This window comes from Cokeromyces recurvatus, assembly GCF_025118155.1.
Source record: "Cokeromyces recurvatus strain NRRL 2243 chromosome Unknown BX663scaffold_21, whole genome shotgun sequence".
Taxonomy (NCBI): domain Eukaryota; kingdom Fungi; phylum Mucoromycota; class Mucoromycetes; order Mucorales; family Mucoraceae; genus Cokeromyces; species Cokeromyces recurvatus.
Window position 1 is genome coordinate 78,547 of NW_026251407.1, and position 15,388 is coordinate 93,934.

The 15,388-nt window shown below is 30.6% G+C and overlaps 8 protein-coding genes across 8 annotated transcripts; 1 reads left to right on the plus strand and 7 right to left on the minus strand.

The window, feature by feature from the left end:
• Positions 1-472: 472 nt before the first annotated feature.
• On the minus strand, positions 473-2,199 carry BX663DRAFT_516338 (BRO1 domain-containing protein). Its single transcript, XM_051528580.1, has 7 exons — positions 1,955-2,199; positions 1,796-1,877; positions 1,416-1,722; positions 1,148-1,346; positions 1,021-1,064; positions 783-957; positions 473-703 (listed from the first exon to the last, which is right to left on the minus strand). The coding sequence occupies exons 1-7, from the start codon at positions 2,135-2,137 to the stop codon at positions 539-541; spliced, it is 1,155 nt and encodes a 384-aa protein (XP_051380722.1). The 5' UTR covers positions 2,138-2,199; the 3' UTR covers positions 473-538.
• BX663DRAFT_516344 (S-adenosyl-L-methionine-dependent methyltransferase) lies at positions 2,194-3,622 on the minus strand. The gene is made up of 5 exons (XM_051528581.1): positions 3,415-3,622; positions 3,202-3,356; positions 2,876-3,130; positions 2,635-2,809; positions 2,194-2,557 (listed from the first exon to the last, which is right to left on the minus strand). Exons 1-5 carry the CDS (start codon positions 3,518-3,520, stop codon positions 2,328-2,330), a joined length of 921 nt encoding a protein of 306 aa, XP_051380723.1. The 5' UTR covers positions 3,521-3,622; the 3' UTR covers positions 2,194-2,327.
• A 339-nt stretch (positions 3,623-3,961) lies between these two features.
• On the minus strand, positions 3,962-4,537 carry BX663DRAFT_145319 (uncharacterized protein). The gene has a single exon (XM_051521588.1). It carries the CDS (start codon positions 4,471-4,473, stop codon positions 4,114-4,116), a length of 360 nt encoding a protein of 119 aa, XP_051380724.1. The 5' UTR covers positions 4,474-4,537; the 3' UTR covers positions 3,962-4,113.
• Positions 4,538-4,935: 398 nt separating this feature from the next.
• BX663DRAFT_516351 (histone-fold-containing protein) lies at positions 4,936-5,508 on the plus strand. The gene is made up of 2 exons (XM_051528582.1): positions 4,936-5,031; positions 5,093-5,508. Coding segments are annotated over exons 1-2 (312 nt in total). The 5' UTR covers positions 4,936-5,030; the 3' UTR covers positions 5,404-5,508.
• On the minus strand, positions 5,463-7,354 carry BX663DRAFT_544623 (uncharacterized protein). Its single transcript, XM_051530898.1, has 7 exons — positions 7,203-7,354; positions 6,966-7,120; positions 6,813-6,906; positions 6,645-6,736; positions 6,367-6,583; positions 5,847-6,305; positions 5,463-5,775 (listed from the first exon to the last, which is right to left on the minus strand). Exons 1-7 carry the CDS (start codon positions 7,335-7,337, stop codon positions 5,590-5,592), a joined length of 1,338 nt encoding a protein of 445 aa, XP_051380726.1. The 5' UTR covers positions 7,338-7,354; the 3' UTR covers positions 5,463-5,589.
• A 185-nt stretch (positions 7,355-7,539) lies between these two features.
• Positions 7,540-8,887, minus strand: BX663DRAFT_516355 (uncharacterized protein). The gene is made up of 5 exons (XM_051528583.1): positions 8,642-8,887; positions 8,113-8,571; positions 7,882-8,029; positions 7,734-7,824; positions 7,540-7,652 (listed from the first exon to the last, which is right to left on the minus strand). Exons 1-5 carry the CDS (start codon positions 8,837-8,839, stop codon positions 7,595-7,597), a joined length of 954 nt encoding a protein of 317 aa, XP_051380727.1. The 5' UTR covers positions 8,840-8,887; the 3' UTR covers positions 7,540-7,594.
• Positions 8,888-9,610: 723 nt separating this feature from the next.
• On the minus strand, positions 9,611-10,476 carry BX663DRAFT_516358 (uncharacterized protein; the record flags this gene model as incomplete). The annotated part of the gene is made up of 2 exons (XM_051528584.1): positions 10,106-10,476; positions 9,611-10,011 (listed from the first exon to the last, which is right to left on the minus strand). Coding segments are annotated over exons 1-2 (274 nt in total), but the record flags the coding sequence as incomplete, so codon positions are not given.
• Positions 10,477-12,550: 2,074 nt separating this feature from the next.
• Positions 12,551-13,823, minus strand: BX663DRAFT_553740 (uncharacterized protein; the record flags this gene model as incomplete). Its single annotated transcript, XM_051531472.1, has 6 exons — positions 12,551-12,742; positions 12,811-12,917; positions 13,011-13,065; positions 13,180-13,450; positions 13,517-13,649; positions 13,724-13,823. 6 exons carry the CDS (start codon positions 13,821-13,823, stop codon positions 12,551-12,553), a joined length of 858 nt encoding a protein of 285 aa, XP_051380729.1.
• Positions 13,824-15,388: the final 1,565 nt, after the last annotated feature.

The following is a 15,388-nucleotide window of genomic DNA, read 5'->3' on the forward strand; positions in this document are numbered from 1 at the left end:
ATGACTCCTACTTATGCTGCCTCCTCTGTAGGTGCTGCCGCTACTTGTATTAATTGGTGTATGAACTTCTTGATTGGTCAACTTTTCCCTGTCATCTTTGCCGCCATTCACGGTTGGTCCTTCTTGATTTTCGCCGTTATCTGTTTCTCTGCTTTCTGCTTTACCTTTATCTTCCTTCATGAAACTAAGGGTAAATCTCTTGAAAGCATCGTTCGTGGATACGAAAAGCATGTTAACTAAACCTCTACTACTACTCTTACTACTACTACTCAATAATCATCATTATTTGTAACTTTTAAACACTTTATAACTAACAAGAAAAAAAAAATTTTTTTTTTACTATTACTTTTTTTTTTTTTTTTTTTTTTTTTTTCCTTGTTTCTTTTTTTCATTATTGTATTTTTATACCTATTTAGTTTAATAATTTTATATATACACATGTGTATATAAATGTGTATTATTATTTTTTTATTTTTTTTTTCCATTGTTGAATATCAATAAATATTACATGTATTTTTATTAATTAAGATAATGTTTATTAAAAATAACGTCCTTCTAGTAAATAAGATTTTTCACTTTTTTGTTGAACTGAAGGACCAAAGATAGGATCAGGTAAAACAAAATTTTTCAATTCTAATAAGCCTCTTCCACCAGGTATGAGTTTTTGTAATTCTTGACGAGTAGGAACAGGCTCATACGATACCTAAAAAAAAAAGGAAACGTAGATACATGTAAAAGGATTATTATACATTAAAATGCGTTCAACATATCTATTTTCTTACAGTATTATTGATCATGGTATATTTAGAGACAAGTTCAGATATGGCTTCTTTTTCTTTTGCTGCCCTAGCAGCGATAGCAGATTTACGTATATGAGGTTTTGATAAACTTGAGTGATGAATTAAATTTAATTCAGCTTTACATTCTCTTGCAAATCCAACAGCCTGACCCATTTTTCTTTTATTTAAAAAATGAAATTAATATTTATTCAAGTCACTTGTTATTAGTATGATGACTTACTGATTATCATTAGCATCCATAGCTAAATACTTCTTTGCTAACGCCTAAAATATTTTTATATATTGTATTGTATCATTATCATGATTTGTTCTTTTTTCTTTCTTTCTTTAAAAGATGATGTATTTACTTTATAAAATAGTGTCCCATCAGCCAAATATTTTTTCAATTCAGTTGAAATATCTTGATTTAGTGTCGATATCAAACTACAAGCCATTTCATATTGACCTGCAACACCTATAAATAATTTAGCAATGAGTGATTTTGATACATTATTTGTAGCTAATGCTCTATTGATGGAGATAGATTGTGCATCTGCTAAAGCCATTCTATAAAATAGTATAGTTTGTGAATATTTATGCATCTTTTTGTTGGTATCGTATTATCAACCATCTTACTTTGAAAGGGCGACAGGAAATTCACGCACTGTTTCTACAGGTCGATTGTCAGGTGATTGTTTCCAAGTAGGTATCACTTCATTCGCAACAAACTGAAAGACACCAGCGGCTGTATTTAACATGTCTGCCATTTTATTTGTAGCGGGTTCTTGCTTGGATAGATCATTATTCACTTGTAAAGAAAGTGCATAAGCGTACGTCATTAAAACAAAGATGAGTTCATATTGAATATCGATACAAGAGATACGAGGTGCATTACTTCCAGTGTGAATGAGATGGTCACTTAAGGTAGAACGCCAAGAGGTTTCTTAAATAGTAATGTCAAATCCGTTATTCATAAACATGCATGCAATTATACTTTTTTTTTTGTTATTATTTACCTATGCTTTTCTTTAATTGAAGTTTTTTAGTTTCAATACAATTCACAATGCTTATCAAGTAGGGTAAATATTCTTCTATTATCTTTTATTGTTATAACAGGAAAAAAAAAAAAAAAAGAGTGAGCATGTCAAATATAAGATGGGAAACATATTGTTTACATTAATAAGAAGTTGGTAATCACGAGTTGATTGATTTTCTTTTTTTAATTCTTTCAATACAGCTCTTAAACGACCTCTTTGAGCCGTTGCATCTGAGATTTCAGAAGAATAGGGTGCAGTTGTTTCAAGATAATCTGCAAATGATAAAGATCCAGTCGTTGGAAGTGAATATGGAAAGCTCATTTCTATTTTTTATTTTATTTAATTTGGCAGGAGATAGAAATAAATAAAATAAAAGTGTCAAGTATATATTTTTTATTATTAAAAGTCAAATATTTTACAGTTTTTTTTTTTCCCCCCAATTCAAGACATTTCATTTCCAGTAACATACCTTATAAGATTAACATAAAAAAAGACTCTATTATTTACTCATTTAAAACTTTGTAATGTTATGCTTATGAAAAAACTTTGCTAAATTATAAAATTGCTCAGTTGTCACATCCTCTGGTCTTGCCTTAAAATCAACCATTATTTCAATTTCTTCCATTAATGGATTGACCTGAGGCAGCTCCTTTGCAAGTCTTTTCGTTATATGTCCCATCGTTTTCCTTCTTTTCGTGAAATAATAGCGTAATATATTTTCAAGTGTTATATAGGTTCCTCCTAATCACAACAACAAAAGAAGTAAATAAAAATTGAACTCACACTATATAAATACATAAATGTATACATCTTCTTACCAGTCATGGTTTGTGTGATTGGTTTTGTGATTAATTGAATAACGCTTGCATCAACTTTAGGTTTTGGAACAAAAACAGTGGAGGGCACTTTGTATACTTCCTTGACATTACATAAACTTTGTGCCATAACAGAGAGACGGCCACGTTTTGAAGTAGAAACATCTGCAATAATGCGCTAGTGGTTTATTAAAACCAATGATGAAATGTATATGAATATATATATATAATGCATGCAACTTACATCGCCTACTTCTTTTTGAAACATCAATGTCATCCATACATCATTTTTTAGTCCAAATAGCCCTTTTTGACTTGCTTGTAAATGTAACCATTGTAATAATAAAGGGGTTGCTATATTAAAAGGTAAATTGCCCATGATATGTAAAGGTTCTTCTGAGGTGAATTGAGGACATGCGTCTAGTATCGTTTGATGTTCAACATCTAATACATTGCCTTGAATCACTTTAAATCTATGTGCAGATGCTTCTGATAGTTGCTATATATAAAGATAAGGAGCTTATCTTTTTTTTTTTTTTTTTTTTTTTTTTAAAAAAAAAAAATTCTTACCTGAAGTGTTGGAATGAATCGATCATCCTTTTCTATAGCAATTATAGTTTTTACACCAGTATCCAAGATGGATCTAGATAGTAGACCTGGTCCAGGCCCTACTTCCATGACTAAAGGTGTTTGTTCAGACACATGAGCAGTTCTAACAATCTTGTCTATACGAATTGATTAAAAAAAAAAAGGGGGCTTGCTGCTATAATAAAAAAGTATTACCTGTTACATTCTTATCAAGAATAAAATTTTGACTTAGTTGAGATTTAGCGGATAAACCATAAAGTTTTATCAATTCACGTATTGATGGTAACCGAGGTAATGTCATGTATAATAACCCTGGAAAGTAATCATCATAAATACACACACATATAATTTAGGAACAACGAGGACAGGCAAGGTCGGAGTAACCTAATAATTTCAATAAAAGGACTTTTTACACTAAAAAAAAAAAAAAAAAAAAAAAAAAAAAAAAAAAAAAAAAAAAAAAAGCGTGTCTTGCTGTTATTCAAGAAAGGATGTAAAATGAACATTCATAGTCTCACACACGTAGCTATTACGAATGCTGTGATAATGTATTATAGAATAGAAAAATGTATCCATTTTTTTTTAATATAAAGAAAATGAACAATTATATATAAAATAAATCATAAATATGTATATATTCGTTATTGAGAGCATTTATTTCTTTGTGGAAACTTGTGATGCAGTTCTTTTTTTTTATATAACAATAATATAAATTCATAAAATCGTTGTTCTCTTAAGAACGTTCACCACGAAGACGACGAGCCAATTGAATATCTTTAGGTTGAATGGTGACACGCTTAGCATGAATAGCGGCCAAGTTGGTATCTATTTTATAGATAAAAGAAAGACAAAAAAAAATTTTTTTTTTGAACGTTAGAAATTGAACATAATGGTCTATACATATATAAAACAAGATAATAATAAAAAAAAATTACCTTCAAAGAGAGAAACCAAATAAGCTTCAGAGGCTTCTTGAAGAGCACCAATGGCAGAAGATTGGAAACGCAAATCAGTCTTGAAATCTTGAGCAATTTCACGAACAAGACGTTGGAAAGGAAGCTTACGAATCAAGAGTTCAGTAGACTTTTGATAACGACGGATTTCACGAAGAGCGACAGTACCGGGTCTGTATCTGTGAGGCTTCTTAACACCACCAGTAGAGGGGGCAGACTTACGAGCGGCCTTGGTAGCTAATTGCTTACGAGGGGCCTTACCACCAGTTGATTTACGAGCTGTTTGCTTAGTACGAGCCATATTTTATTAAAATTTATGTATAAGAAAAAAAAAAAGAAAGGGATTTAAAATAAAAAAGTTTTTAATTATTATTATAAAAAAAAAACAATAAAAATTATTATATTAGCAGTAAACGTCACCTTTTTTTTTAAAAAAAAAAGAAAAAAAAACGCGTAGTTTAAGAATGCCAATTGGCTGGTTAGGAAGAAACTTACCCATTGGAATTCTACTCGTATTTACGAATTAGGCAAAATAAAAAAAGGCTAATTGAGTTGGAAAATTTGCCATTATTTGGTATTATTATGGATTTCATAAATATAAAAAAGTATACAAATTAATGTAGTATACATGTAGAAAAAAAAAACGCGTCTTTTTTTTTCTTTTTTCCTTTTTTTTTTACGCGTTATGGGTCGACATCATCAATAATAATAATAATTTTTTTTTTCTCATTAGTTTATTTTAATTCCTTTTATAGTTTTTTTTTTTTTTTTTTTCTTTTCTGGTTTTTGGTTTTTGTTTTCTTTTTCTTGTTTTCTTTTTCTTTTTAATTACTTAAAGTTACAAAAAAGAAGAAAAAAAGTAAGTCTGATAAATACAAAGATATTAATTATTATTATACATATACTTAATGTTTTGTTAGTGACTGGTCGTGGTAAAGGTGGTAAAGGTCTCGGAAAGGGAGGTGCTAAACGTCATAGAAAGATTCTTCGTGATAACATTCAAGGTATCACTAAGCCTGCTATTCGTCGTCTTGCTCGTCGTGGTGGTGTCAAGCGTATCTCTGGTCTCATTTATGAAGAAACCCGTAGTGTTTTGAAGGTCTTCCTTGAAAACGTCATTCGTGATGCTGTTACTTATACTGAACACGCCAAGAGAAAGACTGTTACTTCCTTGGATGTTGTTTACGCTCTTAAGAGACAAGGTCGTACTCTTTATGGTTTTGGTGGATAAATTTTTACCAGCTAAGCTATTCAATTTTAAAGAACAAATGTTATTTACAGCAAATAAAGGTCAACCAAAATACTAATAAATAAACAAACAAACCAATCATGTTCCTTTTTTTTTATTTTATTTTATTTTAGTTAATAAAATAATAATAAAAAAAAATTGTATGTATGTATGCATGTATTCATTCATTCATTCATTCATAAGGTCTTCAATTTCTTTTGGTAAGGCGGGTTGTGCATGTATCATATGATCTTCCATAAGTGATTCATTATATTTTTCTACATGAAGACGTACAGACGAAATAGGAGGGAATGCGTTTAATTTACTAAGTACAAGTCTTTGTCTTTGATGCTGGATATAACCACGAATATAGCCCTAAAACAACAAAGATAGAGAATAAGGATTATTGGGGGGAGAGGGGAAAAGTTACTTTTTTTTTTCTTTACCTGGCTAATAAGTGAGACTAAAATACATTCTAAATCCTCCATTCCAAAGGGAACTCGTTTCTTCTTTTTCATGGATAACTTGAAAGCATTATAACAATCTTTGAAGCTGATAACATGTGCATGCACACCAAGTCGCTTCCTTGCTGCATGTAAATTTTTTATCAAGCAACGCCAAACCAACACGACTCCTCTTTCTCGTAATAAAAGGAATGTTAAATGATGATAAAAATAATGAAAGTACTTTTTCAAGTGTTGCAAAAAGCCATAAATATAGCCAGAACGGATCATTTTGATTAAATTTGAATAAGGTCCAACTAATTGGTATTTTTCTAATAACTGTACAGATGGAAAGTAACCAAGAATAATACGTGTTGGTATTAAATAATGTAAGATGAGTCGTTTATTATGCCATTGTTGAGCATGACATCTTTCAAATGCAAATAAGAGATACTCTTGTGCCTTAATTAAAACAAAGAGGAATCAGTAAAGAATGATGAAATATCATAGATTGTCTATATACCTGTTTTAATCTTCCATGATATAATGCATATCTGCCAATATAATATTTATAAGTTACTTGTTGACTTATAGGAAACATATCTAACTCTACTCCTCCAGTGCGTATGTTCGATATAAATGTTTGACACATTCTAACTGAATTAAGCTTGAAATAGACTTTAAAAGCTAAATTTGTAACATGAAAAATGCCTTGACGTTTTGAACTTTCAAACGGTGATCTTTAACGATATCTTTTTTTTTTAGTAAAATATATAATAATTGAATCAAACATATCTTTACCTATCAGCTAACATAATATTAAACATTTTTGAAAGCAATCTTGCTGCTGTATTCGCTTTACGGGCCTTGCCCTTAAGTCCTAATTGATCCACCTAATAAAAAAAAAAAAAAAAAAAGTGTGAATAAATAAATTTTATATAAAAAACACTTGCACATTAAGGGACTTACTCGAAATGCTAATGTTACAAGTAATGTTGATAATGTCTTAACAACAGGTAATTGATAAAAGGTATCTGGTCCATTAAATACAGGAATGAATGAACTACTCGGGTGATTAATATTGCTTATATTATTATTATTATTATTATTTAAATGCTATACCTGTAAAAGGTTGATAATTTATCAAATACAAACTTAATATCTGTATTATCGATATGTCGTATGAGTTCTATATAATGAATGATTGCTTCTGCTAAGGAATAGGACGTATCTTCTAGAATGTTATTTACTATTTCTTCTACTTGTTGTTCTGATGTCTATAACAAAAGGATAATGCACATTAAAACTTGGAACACATATCATTTATAATCTATTTTTTTTTTTCATTATTATTATTACTTGATGAAGATCTTGGAGAAGGGTAATGACAACTGGACTAAATTGATTAACTGTTATTAATTGAGTAAATAGTTGCTCATCTTGATGAATATATGCTAATTGCACTTTATTAACGAATTCTCTGATGTTTGACATTTAACTATATTACTGGGAAAAAAATAAAATAAAAATAAATAAATAAATAAAATTGATAAATGCTTTTTTTTTTTTTTTTTTTTTTTTTTTTATCGCCAGACAATTTCTAGCCATGGTAAACACGATAAAGATTGAAATTCATTATTAAGACTAAAGTTAGAACTATTTCTACAGTAGATAAATGACACTTCTTTAAATATATTTTAATAATGCTATTTATTTATTTATTCATTCATTTATTCATTAAAAATATAAGACTAGTAATAACGATCATATCTTGATGACATTTGATCTGAATACATTTTACCAGATGAACTATAAATACAGAGTATCATTTAAGCATTGATCAAGCTATTTCCCTTTTTTTTTTTTTTTTTTTCTTCTTCTTCTTTTTACCTATAACTTGGTTGAATAATAGATTGAATTTGCTTTGCAGCAAAGCTTTGTGGAGGTTTTGGTTCTCGTAAAATAATACGTAAAAATTTACCTAATTAAAAAAATATAAGGGACTATATTCATCTACCATATAAATATATGTATATACCATCTGCCAATTGGTTATCCATCATGGCAATACAATCTAATGCTGCACTTTTTGTACTAAATTCCACTTCTGCTTCTCCAAAAGAACGACCTGCACGATCTCTTAAAACTTCACAATGCAAAATATTACCAAATTGTTCAAAGGAAATCTATTGCAAAAGAGTTAATTTTCTTTTTTTAAAAAAAAAAAAAAAAAAAAAAAGTTTAAATGTTAATCAAGCAACTACTCTACTCTAACATCTTCTGAATTAGCACCAGGATCTAAGCCAGTGATTAAAACGGTAGCTGGGCCTGATTCACCTTTGATTGACAAACCAGGTCTAGCTACAGCTGTGTTTGATCGACCGCGAATTGTAAATTCACCCATTCTCTCTGAAGGTCTTGGTTCATAAGCCATAGCATCTATACGCATACCACGATTTTCTCTCGGTGGCGATAGTGGCTCTCGAACTCTTGATATTGTTGTTCCCAAACGACTGCTGTTTGTAGTAATAACGCTTTTAATTCGTGGCTGCTCTTCCTTTGAAGAAGGACCAAGTCTATTTCGAATAATGCTTGTTGATTTGGGAAGTGTCTTTGTAATGATAATTTGAGATGGATCCGCTTTTACAGGTTTTGTTGGCGTTTGATGAAGTCTATTTTTTGCTGTAAAAAGGGGACCTCTTGGAGTACTCATAGTTTTAGAGGTGGACTTTATTTTATAAAATGATTAGTTTCTTAATAATAATAATTAAAGAGGGTATTAAACAAATATGACTTACTAAACGTGAGTTGATGCTACTACTAGTAGTTTGACGTTGTTTTGGTTTAGTTATTTTTGCTTTGTTTGTTTGAATAGGAGGTCGAGGATCTTGTTTTTTATTTTTTTGTTGCTTAGGGTTGTCCTTCTTGCCATTTTGTTTTCTCTTTTTAATGAGATCATCCAGAGATGAATCAAGGTCCATTGGGCTATAACTCATTTTACTTGAAAAATATTGTTATATTAAAAAAAGAAAGAAAAAAAAAAAAAAAAAAAAAAAGAGAAAAAGTAAATAAATATGAAATTTAACTAGGAATAATAATAATAATAATAAAAACGAACGAAAAAAAACGAAAAAAAAAATTAAATTAAAGCCAATCAAATTTTTATTCATGGAGCTATCCAGTGTTTTACTATTGGACTTGCACCTAAGGTTGGATGTAATACTACATATTTGAAAAAATATTCTAAATCTCTTCTTCTTTGTTCAACAAAGGTAGGTGTAAATTTGCCAACCACTTTTTTGGGCGGTAGTTTTGGTATACTTCTCTTTAAAGTTGGATATTCTTTCACAAGTGCTTCTCTTAATTCAACAAAGTCAGAATATCGTTTACGTACAGTAATTGGGGCACCCTATATAAACTATATTCATAAATAAATACTGTACTGTACTGTATTATCTTACGTAATAGTACTCACATACCTTATCACTTAGAATAGTACAACTATAACAAATGTAACTACCATAACCTATACCTATACGTAGAGGATGATCTACAATAGCATCTGTCGCAAATATAAAATGGTTTGTATCATCTTTACTATTATCATTTTTAAAAAAATTAATGTGTGCCGCTCCTTCACGATTGACAGGTGTAGACTGTGATGCTCGAAGTCCTTTAAATAATGGAAATAGACTGTTTTTAGTAGTCGATTTTGTAGCCTTTTTCATTGCTATTAACTCGTTGCCATCTTCGTCTATCTTTTTTTTTTTTTTTTTTTTTTTTTTGCTATGCAATAAGCTATATGTCATATTTGTTTATTCATTGAAAGAAATAATAGCTTACCGTAATAGATCTTCGACCGAAAATCGGTCTATTCTCAAATGACATAGAATCAATAGTTGTTTTTGATATAGAAGAAGATGGGCTACAACTAAGAGTAGGTTGCGCTATACCAGTTTCCTCATAATTGTTTATCGTTAATTCCCGGTCTGGTTCAGGCAATTCTTCTGAAGCATCCAAGAATTGTTCATCAGAATCTTCATCATCGTCTTCATTATTGTGTACCTCTTTAATATCCAAAACATGAGTGTTATCTGTTGGTTTAAATGTTTGAGTTGTTGACAATCTTAATGGTGAGGATTGACTTGTCACTGGTTTTACATTAACACTAACTTTTTTTTTTTTTTTTTTTTTTTTTAATAAAAATAAGAAATGTTAACAATTATGTTTGTTTGTTTGATTGAATAATTCAGATTTCTTACGATTCAAGGCTTCTTGTAATTTTTTTCGAACATCCTCCATTAATAGATCTGCTTTTTTATTCCATTCAGAATTATTCTCGACAATAGTACCAATTTCATCCAGATTATCTTGTAGCTGAACCAACTTTTTGATGCCTTCCCGTAAATCTTTACATATATAATGAATAGAAGAAGTTGCTTTGTTTTCTTTGACGATTTTATCTAAATTCACCCATTCATTTTGACATTGTTCTAATAATTCGTTTATTTTTTGTTGATAATCAATCATAATATTAGTTTAAGAAGAAAGGAAGGTAAGACAATTGCTATTGTTGCTTTCAGTCTCCGTAGTTTTATTTCGGTAACTATGCTTACCCTTTTTTTTTTTTTTTGTCAGTTCTTGTGGTGTTGTTTCGCCCAACAAATGGCTATAAAATTAAAGTTTGCTTTTCCTGCATAATACTTTCAGCGAATTATTGTTCCATTTAAAAAAAAAAAAGAATATTTGTTAATCATTGAGTTGACACCTCCTATTTAACGATTTCTAACAACGCTAGAGATAAAAAAAGATTAATGCAAAAAGTTTCAATTCGATATTCCAAAATATTTAATAGATGAAAATATCCCAAGATATTAAGTTTTTTTGATTACTTTTTTTTTTCTTTAGTAATGAAATCTGAGTAACCAACAACAGAACATAATAATCTATCAAACATTAATGATGATGATAGCCGTAGTGGTTCTATTCAAATGGTTATTACATAAATGCATTCGATAATAATATGATTTTGTTCAATATCAAGAACATGCATCAGTAAGATTTAAAAAAAAAAAAAAAACGTTTGGGCCGATACTAATTGCTCTTATTGTGTATCTTGATCTGGGAATATATTTGTGCAATTCGTGATGAGGATTCTCAATATTATTTAAAGAAAGCTACATACATTTATGGATGCTTATATCTCGAATAATGTGTCTAAACATGAGAGCTAAAATTACGTAAATATATTAATAATATCTATTGTTGTAATTAGAGTCAGTACAATAAATGCTATACAACAATAATCCAACGTACATGATTATTATTACTTTGATTCAAATACTCTAACAATCACTATTATTAATATAGAGTAAACAATGAACATCATAATGTAAAGTACAATAGGCTAGTTTTATTTAAATAATATCTTTGTTATGTAATAGAAGATGATTTATCTATATTAACTTAGTTATAAAGTCAATTACAAATATAACAGTCTAAACTATCATACTAATTCTGCTTGGAGAAACTACCAACTTGAAATACACTCATTAACACTAACACCCCTCCTCCTCCTCCCGAAACAACAAATTACATCCTACCTTTTAGCTTCCCATATCCTTCTTTGATGACGCTCGAGATAGTTATTTGGTAATCATTCAATTTAATATTCCAAATATCCTACTTAACTTTTGACACAGCAGCACGCCATTTACTATCTTCAAACACTTGAAATTATTGAGCGTCCTTTTTTCCTTTCTCTTAAATAAGCTTTCCTCTCATCAACTGCATACAGTTTTTTTTTTTAAATATACTTCTTTAGTTTATTCATTGACCAGTTATTTATATGATTCTTCACGGACTTGATTACCTTTTCCACTATAAACATTTAAATTTATTGTCGTTACAACAGCCTAGTCAACAACTCCTTGATTAACTCCATTCTCCTGCCTTTCATTAATTATCTAATAATTCCAATTGTAGATTACTCTCCCTACCACCACCATATATAGAATAATAACACTTTTACTTTTTTTCTCCAAAAAAAAAAAAAAAAAAAAAAAAAAAAATAAAAGCAATAAAAAAAGCTTATTGACATTATAGGATAAATAAATCTTTCAATGACATAAACTTACTTCATAGTAAACGCATTGAATAGTTTAAATAAATCACCATAATATGCTGAAAAGATGCATTTAGTTCAAAATGGAATACATTTTTTCCTCAAGGTAAAAAATGGATTTTAATGATTGTAAATGCAAGGTCATGTTTTGTCATTCTAATTGTAATTCTGGAATCTGGAAATGAATTATTTCTCTACTCAATGTCAAAATGAAGTTAAATTACTCTTTTGAATAATTCTTGTAAAATAAATTCAGATGTAATAAATAGATATAGTTTCAGATTGTGATTAAACTCAGATATATGTCTAGCCAAGGTATTCATTAGCCAAGGTACAGTGCCTCATTCAGCTATGCTATCAATAGACATGCTATAGCCTAATTCATGTATCAGTCCCTGATCTAATTTAATCCCTATCCTAAATCATGACTGGTCCAATAGTATACACTGGTTGAAAATAAATATTGTTCAATCAATAAAAAATACAAACAACAACAGCAACAGGAATTGAATTCGTTATAAATGAACAAGGAAAAACAAATTTATTTTCTATATTATGTATAGGTGTACCAATAAATTAACCTTTAATCATGTTCAGGTGAATCAAATGGTCCCAAATCCGCCATGCCTTTCTTATGGTCATTTTCAGTCAACTTGATGATATTAGGATTGATGATTTGTGATAATAATTTGGGTTTTTCTCCAGAATTATATCTATTGATTTTATGAGAATCTTGGATCTTCTTTACTGCATCCAAGCTTTCCTCTAATTTGCACTAAAAATATTTATACATATTAGTATGTACTTTTTGTTTTTAAATTTTTATATGATGCATATACATACCTTGAAAGTCCAATAAAAAGTTATTATATCTTGTTGATACGTTTCTTTATCTTCGAACTTTGGCTCAATGTTGAGCACACCCTCTCTCCAGAAATGGAATACCTCATCTTGGTAAGAGAGAGACCAAAGCTTGATTTTATTTGTCTATCAAATAGTGAAATAATTAGATTATGCTATAGCCATAACGGAATGTACATTACCTGCTGCATGAACGAAATATATTTTTAATTGTTCAAAGATATCAACTGATGCATACTTGTATTAATCAGCAATAGTCTTTAGCATTGCAAGACAGCCATAATTTGCCTTGTGGTGATCAAAGTATATCTTTCTGTTGTCTTGATTCAAATATTCATTAGAGACTTCTACCACGCAAATTTCGATGTCATGGGCTTCTTGAAGACGTACTACACCATCAGCCTTATAAATATATCGGTGATCTACAAATTTCCCTTTTCGTTTTAGCTGCTTGGTCATGGAAAGAAGCTCTTCTTCACCGTCAAAGAATCCTAGTTTTGCCCAATTATATTTGCTATGATCAATTGAATTGCAAACAGCCTTTAAGTTTGGTTCAACAAAGTAATTATTGAAAATGGCTTCATTGTGATTCAAGGGCACGTTAATCTTATACAACTTGAATCTGAATACAAGGATACATTTAAATCAGATATGCATACATATTGAAATAAAACAAGGGATTACTTACGATGCTGCAAAGATTTCTTCTAAAAAAAGAACCTGTGAAGCAATGGTGGTATCTTCAGTGTCGGGTGTATTTGTGATGTTCTTCTTAAACTCTTGTAAACAGTCCAGGCGAATGGTCTTAACTGTCTTAAATACTGGTTACTTCATCAAGAAGCCAAGGCGAAACTACGAAGAATGATTATCCAGCGGAGAAGGGAAACTTGGCGACTTTTCTGTGACAAAATGAAGAAAGGCGAATACACAAAGGCCATAGCTAAATTTTCACGAATACGAAAAAATCGTTTAATTAAACCTGTTTTCTCTGCCATAGATGGACCGAAAAAAGCCGCTGAATTAATGGCAGACCATCTAAAGCGGATATTATCAGGCACCTTTTTACTCAATGATCCACGACATGAATGTATATCGATTTCTCCCTATATATCTACTCATCAAACATCTCAAACGTCTTTTATTTCAGCTGACTGTCCGTTTAACTTAGATGAAATTAAATCAGTAATCTTAGATCTTCCACAAAATAAAGCACCTGGTGTTGATCATATTACTAGCGAAATGATTCAACTACTTGTAAATATTATTTCTCCAATTCTCCTTTATCTTTTCCAGTTATGCTGGCAATGGTCATACACACCCCAACTATGGCGCATTAGCCAGATAGTCCCAATCCATAAAAAAGGTGATACTTCTGACCCGGGCAATTATCGACCAATTAGTTTGACCTCAGTATTCCGTAAAATTTTAGAAAAATGCATGCAATATGAACTAATTAACACCGGTCCCACGCTGGATGTAGCTCAGGGAGGCTTCCGTGAAGCTAGAGGGTCGCTTGACCAAGTACTTTGTCTAACCGAATTATGCCAATTATATCATCGTAAACACTTACATTACAATCCAGTACTAGCCTTTCTCGATATAAAATCAGCTTATGATACGGTTGATCGAAGTATCATTTGGGACGAGCTTTCTTCAAGTGTCTCAACACCTCTTTTAGCCCTCTTATACAACATGTTTGAAGAAGTTTCTGTCGAGGTGATTCTTAGCAACCATACATCCTCCCGTTTCCATCCAAAAACAGGCGTTCTCCAAGGCTCTGTCTTATCACCTTACTTATATTCAGTATATATTAATAGTCTTCCAAATTTCTTACGACCAGCACCTCTCCTTGAAACAGACTTTAATGATCCTTCCCTTGTGGCGCCAAAGTTAAATTGCCTATTATATGCAGATGATGTGGTTCTCATTTCTGATGCTGATTCCATGCAGTCCCTCCTTTCCAAATGCGAAGAACACAGCCTTTCTTTAGGTTACAGATGGAACCCTAAAAAGTGCGTTATTGTGAATTCCGATCCTACACCTCAAAAATACTACCTCTACAATAATGAATTACCCAATGAAGATTTCTTCCCGTACCTCGGTGTTCCTATTAAATCTGGTGGTGTCGTACATAAATCAGCACTTTTACAACAAAACATCAATAAAGCACTTGGAACGATGAGACGGCTTACTACCCTTGGTGTAAATAAAAATGGCTTTGACCACCTTCTTTCAGCTCGTTTTTACGCCCAAATAGTTCGACTACAATTAGAATATGGATTAGCAACCACAACCTTCAACCTACGAGAAATTCGCTCTCTAGAAAACTGCCAAAATCAATGTATCCGTCAAATCTTCGGTGGACGACCTTTCACCTCAACCAAAGTAATGTTACACCTAACAAATTTACCTAACATAAAAGATCGTATTTCAATACTCCAAGCACAATTTCTTTTTAGATCCTCCTTTCTACCAAATGATGCATTATTGACGAAATTGCTACCATACATACAGTCTCAAACTAAATCAAAATGGTCCCAACTATCCAAATCTCCTCTAT

What these genes read in the sequence shown, in the direction of transcription:
- BX663DRAFT_516338 (XM_051528580.1), bottom strand. Translation starts at nt 2,137, where the DNA reads ATGAGCTTTCCATATTCACTTCCAACGACTGGATCTTTATCATTTGCA. An exon ending in ATTACCAACTTCTTATTAAT is followed by an intron (nt 1,878 to 1,954) that starts GTAAACAATATG and finishes TAACAATAAAAG; the next exon opens with ATAATAGAAGAATATTTACC. An exon ending in ATGGGACACTATTTTATAAA is followed by an intron (nt 1,065 to 1,147) that starts GTAAATACATCA and finishes AAAATATTTTAG; the next exon opens with GCGTTAGCAAAGAAGTATTT.
- BX663DRAFT_516344 (XM_051528581.1), bottom strand. Translation starts at nt 3,520, where the DNA reads ATGACATTACCTCGGTTACCATCAATACGTGAATTGATAAAACTTTAT. An exon ending in TCTTGATAAGAATGTAACAG is followed by an intron (nt 3,357 to 3,414) that starts GTAATACTTTTT and finishes CAATTCGTATAG; the next exon opens with ACAAGATTGTTAGAACTGCT. An exon ending in GATTCATTCCAACACTTCAG is followed by an intron (nt 3,131 to 3,201) that starts GTAAGAATTTTT and finishes CTTTATATATAG; the next exon opens with CAACTATCAGAAGCATCTGC.
- BX663DRAFT_145319 (XM_051521588.1), bottom strand. Translation starts at nt 4,473, where the DNA reads ATGGCTCGTACTAAGCAAACAGCTCGTAAATCAACTGGTGGTAAGGCC.
- BX663DRAFT_544623 (XM_051530898.1), bottom strand. Translation starts at nt 7,337, where the DNA reads ATGTCAAACATCAGAGAATTCGTTAATAAAGTGCAATTAGCATATATT. An exon ending in AATATTATGTTAGCTGATAG is followed by an intron (nt 6,584 to 6,644) that starts GTAAAGATATGT and finishes ATATCGTTAAAG; the next exon opens with ATCACCGTTTGAAAGTTCAA. An exon ending in ATCATGGAAGATTAAAACAG is followed by an intron (nt 6,306 to 6,366) that starts GTATATAGACAA and finishes GTTTTAATTAAG; the next exon opens with GCACAAGAGTATCTCTTATT.
- BX663DRAFT_516355 (XM_051528583.1), bottom strand. Translation starts at nt 8,839, where the DNA reads ATGAGTTATAGCCCAATGGACCTTGATTCATCTCTGGATGATCTCATT. An exon ending in GTAGCATCAACTCACGTTTA is followed by an intron (nt 8,572 to 8,641) that starts GTAAGTCATATT and finishes TATAAAATAAAG; the next exon opens with TCCACCTCTAAAACTATGAG. An exon ending in CTAATTCAGAAGATGTTAGA is followed by an intron (nt 8,030 to 8,112) that starts GTAGAGTAGTTG and finishes CTTTTGCAATAG; the next exon opens with ATTTCCTTTGAACAATTTGG.